At 41.9% G+C, this 18030-nt stretch overlaps 1 protein-coding gene and 1 long non-coding RNA gene across 7 annotated transcripts in view; one reads left to right on the top strand and one right to left on the bottom strand.

Moving 5' to 3' along the window:
- The window catches only part of KLHL1 (kelch like family member 1), a 140770-nt gene extending 132180 nt beyond the window's left edge, over window positions 1–8590 (top strand). For 2 of the 5 annotated variants that reach the window (XM_081907313.1, XM_081907311.1), the window contains exons 9-11: window positions 2–214; window positions 4230–4404; window positions 8081–8590. In XM_081907313.1, coding sequence (XP_081763439.1) covers window positions 2–214; window positions 4230–4404; window positions 8081–8140 — 448 coding nt within the window. In that variant the 3' untranslated portion in view covers window positions 8141–8590. Of the gene's footprint in view, window position 1; window positions 215–4229; window positions 4405–8080 lie in introns of those variants that run through there. The other 3 variants (XM_081907314.1, XM_081907312.1, XM_081907315.1) reach the window with 2 other exon arrangements.
- Window positions 1727–10734, bottom strand: LOC309367753. 2 transcript variants are annotated; one of them, XR_014167321.1, is made up of 5 exons: window positions 10491–10734; window positions 8951–9103; window positions 7659–8183; window positions 3376–3474; window positions 1727–2419 (listed from the first exon to the last, which is right to left on the bottom strand). It is a non-coding gene; the product is annotated as an uncharacterized lncRNA (long non-coding RNA). The 2 variants fall into 2 exon arrangements; XR_014167322.1 differs by lacking the exon at window positions 3376–3474 and having other exon boundaries at window positions 1729–2419; window positions 7663–8183; window positions 10491–10733.
- Between the last annotated feature and the right edge of the window lie 7296 nt (window positions 10735–18030).

Raw genomic sequence — 18030 nt, 5'->3', positions numbered from 1 at the left:
GGTTATATTCAGTTGGTGGTCGAGATGGAAGTTCTTGTTTGAGTTCTATGGAATATTATGATCCCCACACAAACAAATGGAACATGTGTGCTCCAATGTGTAAAAGGAGAGGAGGCGTTGGGGTGGCTACTTGTGACGGTTTTCTCTATGCAGTCGGTGGCCATGATGCTCCTGCCTCTAACCATTGCTCCAGACTCCTGGACTATGTTGAAAGGTACCCATTCTGTATGTGCTTTTACGTAGTGATTCTGAATGTAAACTTGACTGTTCCTCCCTTAAACATCCTTAGATCTATAAATATGTATTCCGTTGTCTTATTGCTTGAGTTTATTAAAATAAACTCTTAAAAGAACAGCTACAGGTTAATTGCAATAAGAAAAACAATATAAAAAGCTGAACGTTGTTCTGAAATTAGTTATTCCCAAGTACAATAAATACAGCCCATTTTTAAGCAAAGCTATCAATATTCTTTTCTCCCTTGTTAATTTCGTCATTGGAAATATTTCTAAAATCTGTTTATGCCGATCAATAAATGACAGAGATGTAACACTTTCACAGAATAATTTGTGCTATATACTTCCAGTTAAAAATGGCTTGTCAGCTCTTTGTTCTTCTCTTTCAGAATTGATTTGAAACTTCCTTGTAATTAGACCATTGCTCTACCTCTTACGCTAACCCCATTCTCTGACATCTGGGGCATAATAATAATAATAATAGTATTAATAATAATAAACAACTTTTATTTGTATCCTGCCCTCCCAGGCCGAGACTGGGCTCAGGGCGGCTGACATCAAATATATAACATTGGTATAAAATCAAACAATAATTAAATTACCTCCTAAAAACAAGTCAGGATCAAATTAAAATCTAATTAGATGGTTTTCCGCAGGATTAGGGTTGGGAACTGTAAATGTTCATCAGGCCCAACTGTTTACGCTGTTCTTATATGGGTCTGTGAGAATTCTGGGAAGCCTCTTTCATACTAGTTCTTATACCAAAAAAGAAGGGGGGTCAGGCTGACCAAAGGTGTGGCGGAACATCTCCGTCTTGCAGGCCCTGCGGAAACATGTCAAATCCCGCAGGGCCCTGATCTCTTGTGGCAGAACGTTCCACCAGGCCAGTCAAGGTCAGCCTAATCTCCCTGGGGCCTGGGATCTCCAAGCTGTTATTATTTGCAGACCGTAAGGTCCTCCATGGGGCATGCCAGGAGAGGTGGTCCCGTAGGTACAAGGATCCTAGGCCATATAGGGCTTTAAAGGTTAAAACCAGCACCTTAAACCTGATCCTGTATTCCACCTGGAGCCAGTGCAGCTGGTATAGCACTGGATGAATGTGATCCCGAGGCGAGGACCCTGTAAGGAGTCTCGCCGTGGCATTCTGCACCCGCTGGAGTTTCTGGGTCAGCTTCAAGGGCAGCCCCACATGGAGTGAGTTACAATAATCAAGCCTGGAGGTGACTGTCACATGGATCGCAGTGGCGAGATCAGGGCGAAAGAGGCTTAGCTGTGTTCTGCAGAGTGGAGGAGCACTTTTAGCTCTGCCCCAACACTTGAGTCCTTCCGGCAATAAATTGTGTGTTGCACACAGTTTTCTGCAGAATAATTCCGACATAAAAGAACCTGCATTACCTTATGTTAAAGGAAATACTGTTTCGGCAAGGTGATTCAGACATGTAGAGGTTACATGTATTTAAGCCAGCAGAAAGGATGCCGTAATTCAAACACTATTATAAAGGCTTGCTTCCCCTCTGCTAGGCTTAGGCCGGCTCAGTGAGAGTGAGTTTTGTTCTGGCATAGCTTTACACCAGCTCAATTTACATTTGTTTTCCTTCATGCCAGTTTCTTTCGTATAGAATTGTTCCCCTGACTTGTTATCAGATGATGTGTTTATTTATCTTACCTTACCTTACCCCTTCAAAAAGCAAGCACAGTTTTTGTTTTAAAAAACAGTGCATTACAAATAGTTAAATATTCCATTAAATTAAGACTAAAGGGGGCATCGACCTCAAGACCATTGCAGTGCTGTGGCTGATGGACATATTACAATCAGTATCAGCAAGTGTGTGTTTTTATTTCCACACGCCTGAGGGAAATAAACTTTAATAGGGTGCTTTTTGCAGGACTGTCGTTTTCAACCACAAAGAAATCAAGGTGAAAACCTAGAAAAAGAAAATACAGTCCAAACAAGAATGCCACCTCTTTTTTTTACCATCCTTTTGTTTTTTCTAATATGCAAGTAGCAAGGGACTAATAAAATACTTGGAACTCCCCAAAACAGAACGTAAAAGATACTAGTGTAGTAGTTCAAATGTTGCCTTTTTTTTGCAATGCTGTTTCTTCTGCTATAGAAATGGCTGCATGCTTCATCTCTGTAATAACTTGATGTGCCCCAGGGTGAAGCAGGAGATATCATAAAGTTCCTGAATACAAAAAGAAATCAATTTGAACGACCAAGCTGAAGGCAAGGAGAAAGGTTTTTGAGCTTTCCACTTGTTAAAAGCCCTTACAATCCCCAGCATCATCTATAGTGAAATAATTGTTATGAAAGTCTAATAAAGTAACTTCTCATTAATATTAATTGAAATTGGAAAATATTGAGAGCTTTTATTGCAGTGCTAATCATAAAAATGCCTAACGTTCCACATACAGAATGTTTTAACAAATGAAGTAACAAAAGAAATGCTTTAAGTGCTTTCACAGGAAACAATGGCACCCAATTAAATCCTAATGGAGAATTAAAAGTACGTTAGAAGGTATTTTTACAATCAGTATTTAATATAAGATTAAAAAGATATTCAACTATTAATATCTTTTAGGAGATAAATCTTACTAAATAATAATATTTAACCCACTGGAGATGCTCACGTTCTGTGCTACTTGGTGTTTGCATACTTCATACATTTTTTTTAATGTCCTGAGATGTATCTATGAACCAGTTCATATTGATGGGAAGCATATAGCAAATTTAATATGCTTGATAGCCAACTGTGAAGTGAAGTGGGCATTTAATCACTCTATTCCTTACCCAAAATGGTTTGGAACTCAAGATTCAGAGATTGTAAATGTTACCTCACCAGCAGAATCAACTTGCAGAGTTCACCCATGCAGGGAAATGTGGAATGCATTTACAAATTTGTACATATCAGCCATCTTGATATTTATAACCTACAATACTTTGAACCCATTGCCTGAAACCAATTTCTGATTACATTAAGATTGTAATTATGCATGGCATTTGAATAAGTGATAGGATTAGGTCCAGTTGTTACCAGTCAGGCACAGATAGACACTGTCTACTGAAACTCCTGTAGACCTTTCACCATATGAGTTGCAAGAGTAAACTGAAGTGGGGATTCTGAGTTTTAAAAGCCTTTACCTAGAATTTGGAGCTACATACTAAGCTCTCGCACCTCGCTGAGATAACCCTGCTTGGTGAGCCACCATTGCATGTTGGGTAATCTGGTTCTGATGGAGCCTTGCTGTAATGGATAGTAGGGGAATAGGGACTTGATTAAACAGCGAACTAATAGGGCTGGTTGGGACTTAAGGTGTAGTACATAATAGCCAATCTTAAAAGCACTTGAATGGCCAAAAGGAACCTAGTAAATATACTTTTGTGAATTCAGTATTTCTGGCATGACAGTGTTAGGATCGTCCTGCTCTGCTGTAGGACTCTGGCAGAGACACGTGTCTGACTGGCATGTTTTCTCCCTCCTGGTCGATCGGGAGCTTCAAAAGCTTTCTTCTGCCTGAACATCACAGCAACTGACACCATGAAGCATCAGAACACTTAGGGATCCGCAGAGTATTTCCAGTTTGCGTAACAGAACTCAGTAGCACAGCATTTTGGCTAATCTACTTTTATTTACATATAGTCCACTTGGAGCATTTTGCTTTAGCTCCTTCCTCTTTCTCATTAGACAGCAAAGAGAGAAAGAACAAAGGACAATAGTCCCACTTCACGGAACACAAGTAACATAAATATCCTATCTCCGTCACTTCCCACACTGTGGAATGAAAACATACACCATCATGTGATAGACAACAGTCTCATGACTACAAACATGGAGCAGGAATCTGAACAGACAGACCCCCCCCCCCCTTGCTAAAGAGGTTGATTTTGGGATGTTCATGACAAATGAATGAACGAATAATTCTGCTGATGTTGAATATGGGCTGGATTGCTAAATATGTTCTTTCATGAGATATACCTTCCCTTTCGTTGTGCAGGTATGACCCCAAAACTGATACTTGGACAATGGTAGCTCCACTGAGCATGCCCCGTGATGCCGTTGGAGTGTGTATCCTCGGTGATAAATTGTATGCAGTAGGTGGATATGATGGGCAGACATACCTGAACACCATGGAGTCATATGACCCCCAAACTAATGAATGGACACAGGTAGTTGTGTGGTTTTATGTTTTGTACAGTTTTCACAGAAGGCTTGTCGGAACTAGTGGGCAGTGAGGATTCCCACAGCTATGCAATTATAACCGCTGTTTAGCTTTCTCTACTGTAAGAGTTCTCCAAAGAGAGAGAAACCAAGAAAAAGTTATATAAAATGGCAGTATCTTGTTATCCATATAACCTTATTTGTCAGATCTCTCATTGGAATCCTTATTTCCCTTTTTTTGCTTTCATATTTTACAATACTTCAGCTTGAAAATACATCAGGGTTTGTTACAAGTCCCTGGTGTTTGTATTTGTGACGAGGGTGTCCCCCCCGTTTTATGTTTTGTGTACGTAAGATAGTGTTTGTTTTAAAAGTAAAGGTAAAAGGTAAAGGTACCCCTGCCCGTACGGGCCAGTCTTGCCAGACTCTGGGGTTGTGCGCCCATCTCACTTAAGAGGCCAGGGGCCAGCGCTGTCCGGAGACACTTCCGGGTCACGTGGCCAGCGTGACATCGCTGCTCTGGCGAGCCAGAGCCGCACACGGAAACGCCGTTTACCTTCCCGCTGGTAAGCAGTCCCTATTTATCTACTTGCACCCGGAGGTGCTTTCGAACTGCTAGGTTGGCAGGCGCTGGGACCGAGCAGCGGGAGCGCACCCCGCCGCAGGGATTCGAACCGCCGACCTTTCGATCGGCAAGTCCTAGGCGCTGAGGCTTTAACCCACAGCGCCACCTGCGTCCCCGTTTTAAAAGTACTTTCTATTAACTACAATTTATAGATTGCGGTGACTATTTTCCAAAGTTGTTGTTGCATTGAACTGGTATTTCAGTTTTATACCATGAACCAATCCATGTTTACTTGGAAGGAAGCCCCATTGATTAGAGTGGGACACCTTCCAAGTAAGTATGTTTTGCAGTTCTTGCCCTCCAAACATCCCAGCGAGGGAGGGCATAATTTCTTCCAGGAAATTCAGTCTTGCAGACAGCAGACTGTCTGAAGCACCCCACTGAGCTTATGCTTGGCTTAATTGGCATTTGAAGCAACGTCTCCCAAGGTAGTTGTGGCATACATTTTGAAGCCAAGAGCCAGTGGCCTCCAAGCAAAGTACAATAGGAATAGGAAACAAGGGGGTGCCCTTGTTGTTTCTGTTGTGTGCATTGCTGCATCAGGCAACAAAGCCCGTGAGTAAGGATGCAGACTTTCAACAAAAAGTCAAAATAATATCCATTCGGTCTGTATCATCCTTAGAGACTTACTATTCAGCTTGAATTCACAGGAAGAGAAATATGTTCCTATGGGAAGTGTTAGGACATTTTTCTATATGGCAACTATGAATTCTAACAGATTAAAAATTGCTAGACATTTGTGGCAAATTCAAAAGTGCCAGCTTTTCTGTTCCTACGTGTCCCAAACCTTTATTAGAAACTTTATGAGTGTAGGATTATTTGGTAATTACTATTTTCATTTCAATACTATTTTATGTATGCTTGCAGGATGGTATTTAATGCCAGTTCTGCTCAGAGTAGACCTATTGAATTTAATAGACATGATTAAGGGAGCAATCCCATACACAAGAAACTGGCATAAATTAAACCAGCATAAAATTGCACTAGATCCAAACCATGTTCAGCAGCATGGCAGATGGAACACAAGACTTTAAAATAGTGTTTTGTGCTGGGTCACCAAGTCATGTGACTAAGCTGAATGGCCTTTGGATCCAGGCCATTGGATCCAGGAAAATCTGCCCCTGTCTAGTCCCACTCCCACCATGCCTCTTTTCCAGGGTTTATGCCAGTTTAAGATCCACTGGGCTTGGCTCAGCTGGCTGGGTCCTGGCTGAGCCAGAATGGAGGAGACACCTCTGTCTGTGCTGAGGGTAAGGGAGTTAAAGGTAGCTCACTTAAAAGCTTGAATTAGAAGACTAGAGTTTATTAATTTTATATTGCTAACTCACAATCTGTCCCATCAACTTGCCTGTCCATTTGTCCATGCCGCAAGCTTGTAATGTGAGAAGGGGAATCTGCTAAAACAGGGGTTAGGAATCTTTGGCCCTCCAGATATTGCTGAACTGAAACTCGCATCATCCTTTGCCATTGACCATATTTGCTGGGGCTGATGGCAGCTGTAGTTCAGCAGCATTTGGAAGGGCAAAGTCTTTCCACCACTGTGTTAAAAAGTCTGTCTCTCCTCCATATGTAAATGCTACAAATCTGGAGCTTACATATTGTGATTTAGGATCTTAACATGTGGATGACAGTTTTTACTGAATATAAGAAGGGTGTGCCTCCGAGCTATTCTGCCTTATAAGAAAGGCAAGAGCACGTGGCCCATTTGTTAAAGTGCTATTTTGCATTTCTTGAAATCAAACCTCTTGCAGATAAATTATACAGCAGGAAGGAAAGTAATTCTGACCTGGAAAGTCAACGATTTAGCTTTTGGCTTTATATTTCATCATTCACTCTAGTCCCAAAATCATAGGAACAATTTCAGTAAGTATAAATGTCACAAGAATAGAAATGTGATACATTATATGCAATGAATGTAAACCAATATATTTCACTATGCTCTATAGGAAAAAAGTGGCAATTCCAGAGTTCCACATACAGTGGTACCTTGGGTTACAGACGCTTCAGGTTACAGACTCCTCTAACCAATAAATAGTACCTCAGGTTAAGAACTTTGCTTCAGGATGAGAACAGAAATTGTGTGGCAGCAGTAGAAGGCCCCATTAGCTAAAGTGGTACCTCAGGTTAAGAACAGTTTCAGGTTAAGAATGGACCTCCAGAATGAATTAAGTTCTTAACCCGATGTACCACTGTAGTTGAAATTACTACTGCTTACTGTAGTTTTCAGACTCCACATTGCAATGTACACTTTTTACTTGCATCTTAATTTTATTTGTCAGTTTGTTTTTAACGTGCCTAACTGTAGAGAACATTAAAAAGTTGCTTATAAATTTAATAAAAACACATACAAATAAAACTTAATTCTTTTTATATATTTTTCAAGAAGCCAGCAAAAGAACTCTCTTGATCTGAATTGAAGTCAATTCCCCCCTCTTGCCAATTCTCTTAGTAAGAGCCATGCCTTAAGCAAAACAGTTCCAAATTTTCAGGAGCTCTTCCCAGAAGACTTTTCAATGGAGGGAGAATCAGCCATTTCCTATACCCTGTTAGAATACAGAGAAACATGATGACCAGAGTCTATATCGCTTGAGCTACTCACATACACACGTTCATTAACCAGAGTCTTGTTAAATCATCTACTTGCCAGTGCAGAAGGCAGCACATTAAAACAAGCAAGCATGAATGCTGTGGAATACTTGGAGACAGTTAATGTATACATGTATGAAGCTGTAACACTTCCATAATTTAAAAGGTTATTAATGAGTAACGGAGAACAGGATTTGTTAGCTGCAGTTTGCAGATGCTGTAGATCTTTATGTCCCTCATAGCAGTTGTGGAGGCAAGGCACTAGGCCAGGGTCTTCAACTCCAGCTCATAACTTCACCACTAATGCAGTGCTTTCATACATAACTAGCAGGATGCAGCAATATTAGGTTTCCTGTATAATGTGTTGTTGAATTACCAGTTGCTTGTTTTGACACCTCAGAAGTACATGCCATAAAACTGCAGCCTTTCACTCCCAAATGTAAACTCTGCAGCTGATATTTGTTTCTTCTCTGCAGATGGCATCTCTGAACATCGGAAGAGCTGGGGCCTGTGTTGTAGTCATAAAGCAGCCATGATTTTTATCAGCGGTGGATTTTATTGACTTCTAGGTGGATTTTTCTGTCAGAGAAACAAGAAACAAAACTTTGTTGAGCATAAGGATCAATAGATACACTCGGCACTCTGTTGACCACAACTTGAAGAAGTTTAAAATGGGGAGGAAATATAATGAGGATTTGATGCCTTTTCCAGTCATTGCACACTGCTCAGTGGCTGAACAAGGAAAAATCGACCAGCTGTTGTAGGAGCCCCTCTATGAACACAAAAGGGGCAAGTTCAGATACTCCTCTACAGGCTGTGTAATGCAGACATAGCAAACTAGCCATGCCCAAGACCAACTCTTCAAAAGGACTGGAGCAGCTTAATGAATGGTTTTCATAGCACTAGACATTTTAACTCTGAAACCGTCATAGCACACTGTCACTTTTTAAACCATAGTTTTATTAAAAGAAAATGTAGGTAACTGATTTATTTTTCTGTCTCTCGTTCTCTCTCAAGGCCTTATCTTGAAATGGTTTACGCTCTCTGCCATGTACTCAGACAATAGACAGGAGAGAATAATGTTTCCTCCTGCAGTAATGAATGAAGGTTGGAAAGGTTTAGCTTCTTTCTTCATCAGAAATGATTCAACACTAACAAAACATTGATTGTTTCTCTGATAACGGACTGCCCCTCCCACTAGAATTATGCATCATCTCTGAGATTGCACTGATGCTATGTTCTGTGTTTGGGAAACATCTCGATACTGAGGGAAGACTGAGCCTTTTGACCCAATGGGACTTTGCTACAAAAAAAGGAGATCCAAAGGAACACTTTCACAAATCTACCTTAACTTCTTATGAAAGCATGTGAATTCTTGTCTCTTTCAATGCTTTTACACGTTTCCTGCATGTGAGAAGCTTGTGGAAGACAGGCAAACGGCAGCTCATCACATCATGTAAAGATAACATGCAGCACTTCTAAGGCAATTCCATTGGGGCCTAGAAGTGCAGTAAGAGAGACAAAAATGTTATAATGCTTATATGTGTTTCTTGATCCCATCATTGTTCTAATCAAACTCGTCTTAATTTTAATTACCGTAAGGATCATCCATTTATTGTTGTAAGTTACTGAAACTAAGGGATGAACTGGTCATTACGTGGCAGAAGACTAACAATCTTCTGGCATGTTTTAAAAATTTGAAATCGTCCAAAGGAAGCTGCCAGTTTGAGTGGAAATATAGCAGGGAAGGAACAGCTAGACATTTTTCCTGTTAAAATTCCTACTGCCAGGTTGCCTTTCCAACCAGAGTAAATATATATATATTATTCCATAAGCAAAAGAGCAGCAGGGAGGAGATTTTGAGTAGCAAAATAGCCAGGAGAGAAAGGTTTATGTAGCCCATTCCTCACTTCAAACTGGGAGAGATTTCCTCAATTCTTTTCCTTTTCTTAAAAAAACAAAAACCCACAGACACAACCACATTGGATGACTGCTACATAAGTCTGCTATGTAATATCTAGTTTGTCCCTAAGGGATAATGCATCAGTGTGTACAAAGACGAAAACATTGCAAATCAGGTTGTTTTGGCATAATGTGTCTCAATAGCAGAGCACCTGCTTTGCATGTACGAAACCCCCGCAAAAGATGTCCAAACTACATGGATCACCTTGCCTTTGCAAAGTTCTGCCTTGCCTACGAATGAGCTGCATAAGTCATATTGTTGTGGTTACTAAATGCCCTCAGACTTTACATGAACGTCACTGTTGGCTGTATTATGTCATAAGCATGATTGAACTCGTATCAAGGCACCAAAATGAGTCTGGTTTCAATAGTAGGTGTAGGAGAGTCTAATTACATGAATGACCTCAACTGTAGCAGGGATAAAGCTTTGTGTGGAGCTCTGATGGGTGCTGCTCCTTGAGCTAGTTTGGGAATGGGGGTGGGGGAAATGGGAGGTTTTCCCATTCAGACCCATTTGCTAGCTAAATAAAATATCTGTGTCCCAATAACTGGCTGTTCAAGCTTTTTTATTTTCCAGACATCTGCCAGTAGTAGACTGAATGTGGTGTGTAATTCTGTATTTTTTTCATAATCTGAATTCTATATAATAAGAGGAAATAAGTGTGTAGGGATTCCCTTGAAAATAGAAGGCTAGAGGGTGAGATATGCATTAGCCCTACTTGGGTGAAAAAGAGGTGACTCTCTCCCAGCAGAAAAATGTCACATAACCACATCTGTTAACTATATTTCCCAATCAGAGTCGGATTCTGTGCACATAAATCAATTAATGGGTTGCCATGTCTACTTAGCCCGTGTTTGAAAGATGAAAATTCCAGATAGATAACTAAGAGACAGGATCAGGAAACTATTTTCCCCAGGGCTTACCCATAGTGTATATGATACTTTCCATGCTACTTTGCTCATAAACATCAGAACTCGGTGAGACTTTTTCTGCTCCCCCCCCCCCCTAAAAAAAAGTACTTTTGCTTGAGCAAAGCAACATGGAGCTTGGGGAAATAAAACCTCCTGTAATTGTGAAGTTTGCAGAATCTCTGCCTCCATCACTTGAGAAATCTCAGTTATAAGCTGGATTCTAATCACCACCCTTTGTGATAGTCCTCTATGTTTGTGTTGCCATGGTTACCAATACACTTGCTTCTGATTCCAGAACTTTGTATATACTCACATTCTCATCTGACTTCATTCTTGCAACCGTCTTTTCTGGGCTTGGAAGCAATTATTGACTCTGACAACCTGTAGCGAGGAAGTACTGGACATCTAGAGCAATATTTCGGGACGATCCCTCCTGGTGTTCCTACCCCACACCCCTCAAAAGATAGCAGTGTATCCCAAAAACTCTGAGCTTCTGTTAGATTATCAGTGGTGGAAAACACAATAAACAGCAAAATCAATCAATCTGTGAATTGCTGAACATTTTCTGTGGAAAGAAGGAACAGAATATTGAGTCCCAACATCACAATAACACCATTATTATTCTAACAGAATCTCTCAGGTAAAACGCAAAACCTAACTCTTAGACAAAAGTTAAAAGAATGTGGTACAACAGAGAATCAGGGCCAGTACCTACGGTGGATTTAATCAGAGCTACAGAAGAAAAAAAAGAGAGGAAAAAATCCTGAGGTTTTGAAACATCTATCTGATCTCTCTGTGTAATGCAGTGATAGGAACGGGTCAGAAGCATGAAGAAAGTTGCTAGAGACCTACAATCTGAACTTTCAAATCTTGAAAATGTGATTGCCATCTGAACCTGGTGTTTTGTGGGATTCTTGGGTCAGTGGAAGAAGATCCTATGCTGTGTTTCTTAATACCGTGGCTCTTTGTTGTATTTCCACCTCATTTCTGAAGTCAACTTCGCATGGACGCAGAGGGCACTTGCACCAAAAGTTTTCAGCAAGAGCCAAACCAAAAGGAAGCAAATTATGCACCATTACATAGGATGAAACAAATTACCTTCAAAAACCAGCATTTACCTTCAAAAACCAAATTACCTTAAAAAAACCAGTCAGTATTTTTCAAGACTTGTCTCTGGAAACTTTAAGATGCTGTGGAAATCTAAACACAAATACTTTGTAAAATTAATATGGCCTGCAGAGTTGGGCTCCCATTTAGTCTGATGGTAACTTATAAAGGTCACAGTTTAGCTGCTGTCATGCATTCATGCCAACTGTCCACGTCTGCGCCTTGCATTAGCGTTACTGTAGTGAAACGTAAGCAATTTCAGTTGGTTATTGAAGAAGAGATTAGAAAATTATCTCAAATCACAGCTGTGCTAGCTCATTAAATAACAACCACTTCTGCATGCCCAGCACATTAAAACATGGGACTCACAGGGGTGGTCAAGAGAGCGCATTAAATGAACTAGAGATGATAGTGAAATAATGGTACAGAGCACATTAACTTACAGAACAATCCTAACTATGGGAAGCTGGTATAACCTACACAAGCATAAGTTACCTCTAGTCCAAATTCTGTTCAGGACCCTCTGGGAAGGGGCTTCTGCTGGCTGACAAGTGAGTACAGGCCTGCGTTTTGAGGTTTTTGCTCTATGCCACATGACTGGAAAGTATTCAGAATAGGTGTAAGTCTTGCCTTGGTCCATCGTGCCTCAGAATACTTATTTTTGGATATTTATGCCAAGATCTGCTGAATCTAAACTCTCTCATTACAGTACAAATGATTTTGAGTTTGGACTGTGGTGTTAAGGAACATGGCCACTGAAGCTATGGCTGGTATCTCTTTCATAGTAATATTTCTAAAACTAGCTTAGCAGCCACCTGTGGCAGAATACAGACTCCCTCCAAACACACACCTCTATTTGGCTTAGCTTTGAAAAGCTTCTCTGTTTGAAAACTTTTGGAACACAAAATACCAATGAAGTACAAATTAATAACACCCCCTCCCACAATCACATTTAAAAGGCCATAGAAGGTTACTCAGCCCAAGGCCAGGTTATAAAGAAATGTTTTTGCCTGGTGCCTAAAGATATGTAATGAAGGTGCCTGGCAAGTTTCCCTGGGGACAGAATTCCACAAATGGGGAGCCACTTTACAGATGCTGCAAATGTGAGTGGCCCTATTGTGTTCCTCAAGAGTAGGATTGGGGCAAACAACATCCTGCCCACCCCAATACTCAAAGCACCCCTTGACACCTCTGTTGGTGGAGATTGACACAAATAGATTTTTTCCCCCCGTCAGGGATGCTGGGACATGGAGTGCCAGTCCCCTTTCCTGCCTGTGAAAAAGATAGTTCAAGTTCCTACTGCTGCTTCCTCTTTCTGTCCGGCAAAAGGTTTATGAGGTTTGGGTGGGAAATAGAAGGGGGGGCAGAGGAGGAAGTGGGAACTTACGGATAGAACTTAACACCTGAACCAGGTACTGGAAAACGTTTGACTCTTTTGAGGCGAGCACCACTGCAGGAGGGTGAAAAACCTATTTAGTTGTTATGGTAAAAGGTAAAGGGACCCCTGACCATTAGGTCCAGTCGTGGCTGACTCTGGGGTTGCGGTGCTCATCTCGCTTTATTGGCCAAGGGAGCCGGCGTACAGCTTCTGGGTTATGTGGCAGCATGACTAAGCCGCTTCTGGCGAACCAGAGCAGCGCACGGAAACGCTGTTTACCTTCCCGCTGGAGTGGTACCTATTTATTTACTTGCACTCTGACGTGCTTTCAAACTGCTAGGTTGGCAGGAGCTGGGACAGAGCAATGGGAACTCACCCCGTCGCGGGGATTCGAACTGCCGACCTTCTGATCGGCAAGTCATAGGCTCTGTGATTTAACCCACAGCGCCACCCGCATCCCCCATTTTATGGAGTAGCCTCCAAATCTGGACCTAGAGGATGCACATATGACCCCCCCAACCCCAACCCCCCAGCTTCAGCACTTAAGACGGATGGGACTGTGACTGATTCGGCAATAAAAGTACATTGAAGGGAGAGTGGAATGAGTATTGGGGTCAACAAAGTAACTTTGCTAAGCCTAGCACTTTCTTCTCGTGACGCTAGGAATCATTTGTTAAAATTAGGTTTCTCTAAAGTTGCATCTGAAATCAATGTTGTGATGTACATTAGCATCGTCAGCTTGCTTTGCCCCACCAGACAAGTGTAGTCTCTCAACAGAAGTTAGCGTGGGGATCTACTGCCTAATGATATCTGGCGCAGCCTAAATTTTGGTACCACTCTGAAGCAAAGAGACTTCGACTTTAATTTGAAGTGCCAGATAACCAGTCATATTTGCAGGGCCTTCTGAATTTTGTATGATTTCTACATTTAAGGAACCGAAAATGTGGCAAAGTAGAAACACAATTGGAAATTCAACAGAAAACGTGTTGGTAATACAGACCACATTTTTGTGAAAAATATGCTCCAGGCATCCTTACAAATTTGTTTAAGAGATGTGGCAAGAAGAACAGCGAGTGCTTCGTCTATTTTAAGCACTCGACAAATAATAATAATTATGATAATCATTGTCATTATGGCTTCTACTAGAGGCCTTGGTGTTAAAATAGAACCATGTTCTTTTGGTGGCAGTGCTACATTCTTCCATCTAGTGACAATAAGCTCTTGTCCACCACTAGATGCTGTCACTTTTCTCACGCCCAAACAGAATGTTTATTACTGCAGCTTCATTTTCTAGAATGCTATTCTGTTCCTCAGCTGTGGGGAATTACAACAAATAATTGTCAGCAAGGGTTTTGATAGAATAGCTGGCAGGGGGAAAAAAATAAAGAAAAAACATTTTATTAATATCCCTGTTTCATTTTATTAATATCCCTGATTCATCTCCTTTCAGATCAGGCTGAATACATCACTTATAAAACTGTACTTTATGTATTATGTGCCCAGTAGTTCCGAGGAAAATATATATGTACAATTAATGTCTATCCTCTGCTGTGATGAGCATCTGTTTCCAGGGTCTGGGAGTGCAAAGTAGTTCTGTACAGTGGTGCCTCACTAGACGAAAAGAATCCGTTCCGTGATTCTCTTCGTCTAGCGGTTTTTTCGTCTTGCGAAGCAAGCCCATTGACAGCTTAGCGGATTAGCGCTACAGCGGTCTAGCAGCTTTCAGTGATCAGCTGTTAAGCGGCTTATCAGCGGAACAGCTGATAAGCGGCTTAGCGGCTTAGGAAAAGGGCAAAAAAGCAAAAAAAACCACAGGGGGCGCAAGTTTCTTTCATCTTGCGAAGCAACCCCATAGGGAAATTCGTTTTGCGAAGCGCCTCCAAAACGGAAAACCCTTTTGTCTAGCGGGTTTTCCGTCTTGCGAGGCGTTCGTCTTGCGGGGCACCACTGTATATAGAATCAGATCTTGTTAAATCATTTATGGTACTGCATGTTTTCGATTGAAAAATATATATGTTGGATGAATGAAAATGTGTTATTTAGGTTTCTTGATCACATTTCTATTTGAAAACCTGTGGCAATAAACGTTTAAAGTCTTGGTGATAAGTCTTGAACAAATACGCTGAATGGACAAACAATGATCTGGGATAAAGCCACAACTTTGATTTCGGATGTAGGAAGAGTTTGAGTATAATTGTATAATTGAGTATATTATTCATTTTAGCCTCCTGCTGGAGGGCTGAATCTTTGTACAGGGTCGTGCCAAGAATTGTGGCCTCCCCAAGATGCCAGTCTACTGGAGGAGGTGATCCCCAGGCCTCTGGTGGAAGCTCTGTGGCCTGTCTGCTCTCCTCTTTCATCTACATGGGGCACCCTGAGTACACACATGTTATTCGGTCTGGGAAATGCTCCCATTTACCCAAGATCTTGATGACTAGGATAATAATAATAATAATAGTAATAATGTTTATACCCCCGGCCAAGACCGGGCTCAGGGCGGCTAACACTAAATATAAATACAGTAAAATCATTAAAAACAAAACAAAGAACCAGTTGATTAAAATATAAGTTAGAATACAGTTTAAAATGCAGCCTCGTTTTAGTGGTAGCCTATAGATCAAAGCCAAAAGGAGAGAAAACGTCAAATATTCACCAGGGCAAAACTGTCCACACCGGTCCTACATGGGCCAGCAAAAGGAGCCGAGGGAAAATTTATATACAAATCCGATATAAGGGGTTCTATCAAAAAAATAAATGAAAGGGGGGATTAGACTGAGTCCAGCCCAAAGGCCAGGCAGTACAGCTCTGTCTTGCGGGCCCTGCGGAAAGATGTCAAATCCCGCAGGACCCCGATCTCCTGTGGTAGGGTATTCCACCAGGCCAGGACCAGAGCTGAAAAGGCCCTGGCCCTGGCTGAGGCCAATCTAACCTCCTTGGGGCTCGGGACTTCCAAAGTGTTGTTATTTATGTACCTTGAGGTCCTCCATGGGGTATACGAGGAGAGGTGGGCCCATAGGTACGAGGGTCCTAGGCTGCATAGGACTTTAAAGATCAAAACCAGCACCTTAAACCTGACCCTAAACTCCACCGGGAGCCAGTGCAGCTGGTAAAGCACTGGATGAATGTGACCCCGTGGCAAGGACCCTGTAAGGAGTCTCGCCGTGGCATTCTGCACCCGCTGGAGTTTCTGATTCAGCTTCAAGGCAGCCCCACATAGAGCAAGTTAAAATAATCAAGCCTGGGGGTGAACATTGCCTGATCAGGGTGAGAAAGGTAAAGGACCAACTGCTTAATACGGCGAAGATGGAAAAATGGCGCCTTTGCTGTAGCTGCAACCTGCGCCTCCATAGAGAGGGAGGCGTCAAAGGTTACACCCAAAATCTTGACAGAGGGCACTGGCACTAATTGAGCCCCCCGTAAGAGATGGGAGTTGGACCCCCAACCCCATGTCGTCCCGACCCAGCCAGAGGACCTCTGTCTTCGAAGGATTTAACTTCAACCGGCTCCCACGCAGCCATCCAGCCACAGCTTCCAAGCATCTGGTCAGTATGTCTGGGGCCAAGTCAGGATGGCCGTCCATCAACAGATAAAGCTGGGTGTCATCTGCATATTGATGACAGCCCAGCCCAAAGTTCCTGACAATCTGGGCAAGGGGGTGCATAAAGATATTAAAAAGCATTGGGGAAATGATTGTGCCCTATGGCACTCCACACACCAAGGAATGCTGCGACAATAACTCCTTCCCTAGCGCCACCCTCTGTCCCCGACCTGAGATAAAGGAGTGCAGCCATTGTCGGGCTGTGCCCTGAATCTCCATGTCAGCAATATTCCACCCAATGCCTCACCTGCCAAAAAACTGTACCATATTGCTATGGGGAAGGCAAACCCTCCAAATGGTCCCAATCTGTTTGAAGGCAAATTTATTTCTGTCCCCGAATTCCATTGGGAATCGTAGCAAGGTCAGGTAGAATGCAAGGAGGCAAAACATGGTTAGACAAGTCAAAATATTGTGCCGCATGAAAAGAAGGGGTTGCTCTTCTGCCAAATGTGCTGAAGGCGCCAAGAGCAGTTGGCTTTTAAGTGTAGCCAGTGGACCGGAGTGGAAGCATGTATGTGCCAGCCCTCCAGCAAAACTCTGCCCACTCAGGTGTCTTAAGAATATTTGACGGGCAATCCTGCCCTGCAGTACAGCTGGTTGGCTGATCTTCAATTTTTAGCCATGAGTCCAGGACCTGAAAATGGTGGCCAGCTCACAAGGGGCCACAACCACCGCCCACCCAAAACAGGGTAAGTGACCATTGTGCTGAAAAATATCACACAGAATGCAACTGAAAGACGTTTGTCTCTTTAAGGCTTACAACCCAAAAGACTCATAGGACGATACATTAAAGGCATTTAACAATTCCTGGTTTCCTTGGGATCATAATAAATTGTGAGGCAGGGGTGTCCAGGGGCCAGAAGGCCCAGTTTAGATTGGTAGATAACAAGTTATGCAGGACTGATCTGTTTGGTGCTTTAGAATCTGCCTCATGCCTTATTTTATTGAGGTTCGGTGTGCCCTCATGCATCCTTCTTCATAAAGAGACTGTTTTGATGCTTCCAATAGCACAAGAATATATTACTAACCACTTTACAAACATAATTAGGATATAAATTTATGTATGTTTGTTCTTCTCCTTCCATTTATATGTTATGTGTTTTGCATTGCAAACATATATATATATGTACCCGTGAAAATCTACGAAAGCATATATATATATATATATATATATATAATATATATATATATATATTTATATATAATAATATATATATGCAGGTTTTGGTGTCCTCGGGTGTCTTCCCGTGTAAAAGTTGGGGTGTCTAGGCGACGTTTCGACGAGGTCTCACTCGTCATCTTCAGGCTGGTGCTTTCGGCTTCTTGTTACTGGAACAGAGCAGGATCTCAGTGTTTGAGTTCCTATAAATACTGTTGAGGGGGTGTGGTGTATAGCCTCCAATGTTCTGGGCAGAGAGGAAGTTCCCAGGCTAGTGTGCCTTTTCTTCTTTTGTTCCTTAATTACTTGA

Source organism: Podarcis melisellensis, assembly GCF_964234715.1.
Source record: "Podarcis melisellensis genome assembly, chromosome: 4".
Taxonomy (NCBI): domain Eukaryota; kingdom Metazoa; phylum Chordata; class Lepidosauria; order Squamata; family Lacertidae; genus Podarcis; species Podarcis melisellensis.
This window is presented reverse-complemented; position numbering and strand designations above follow the sequence as displayed.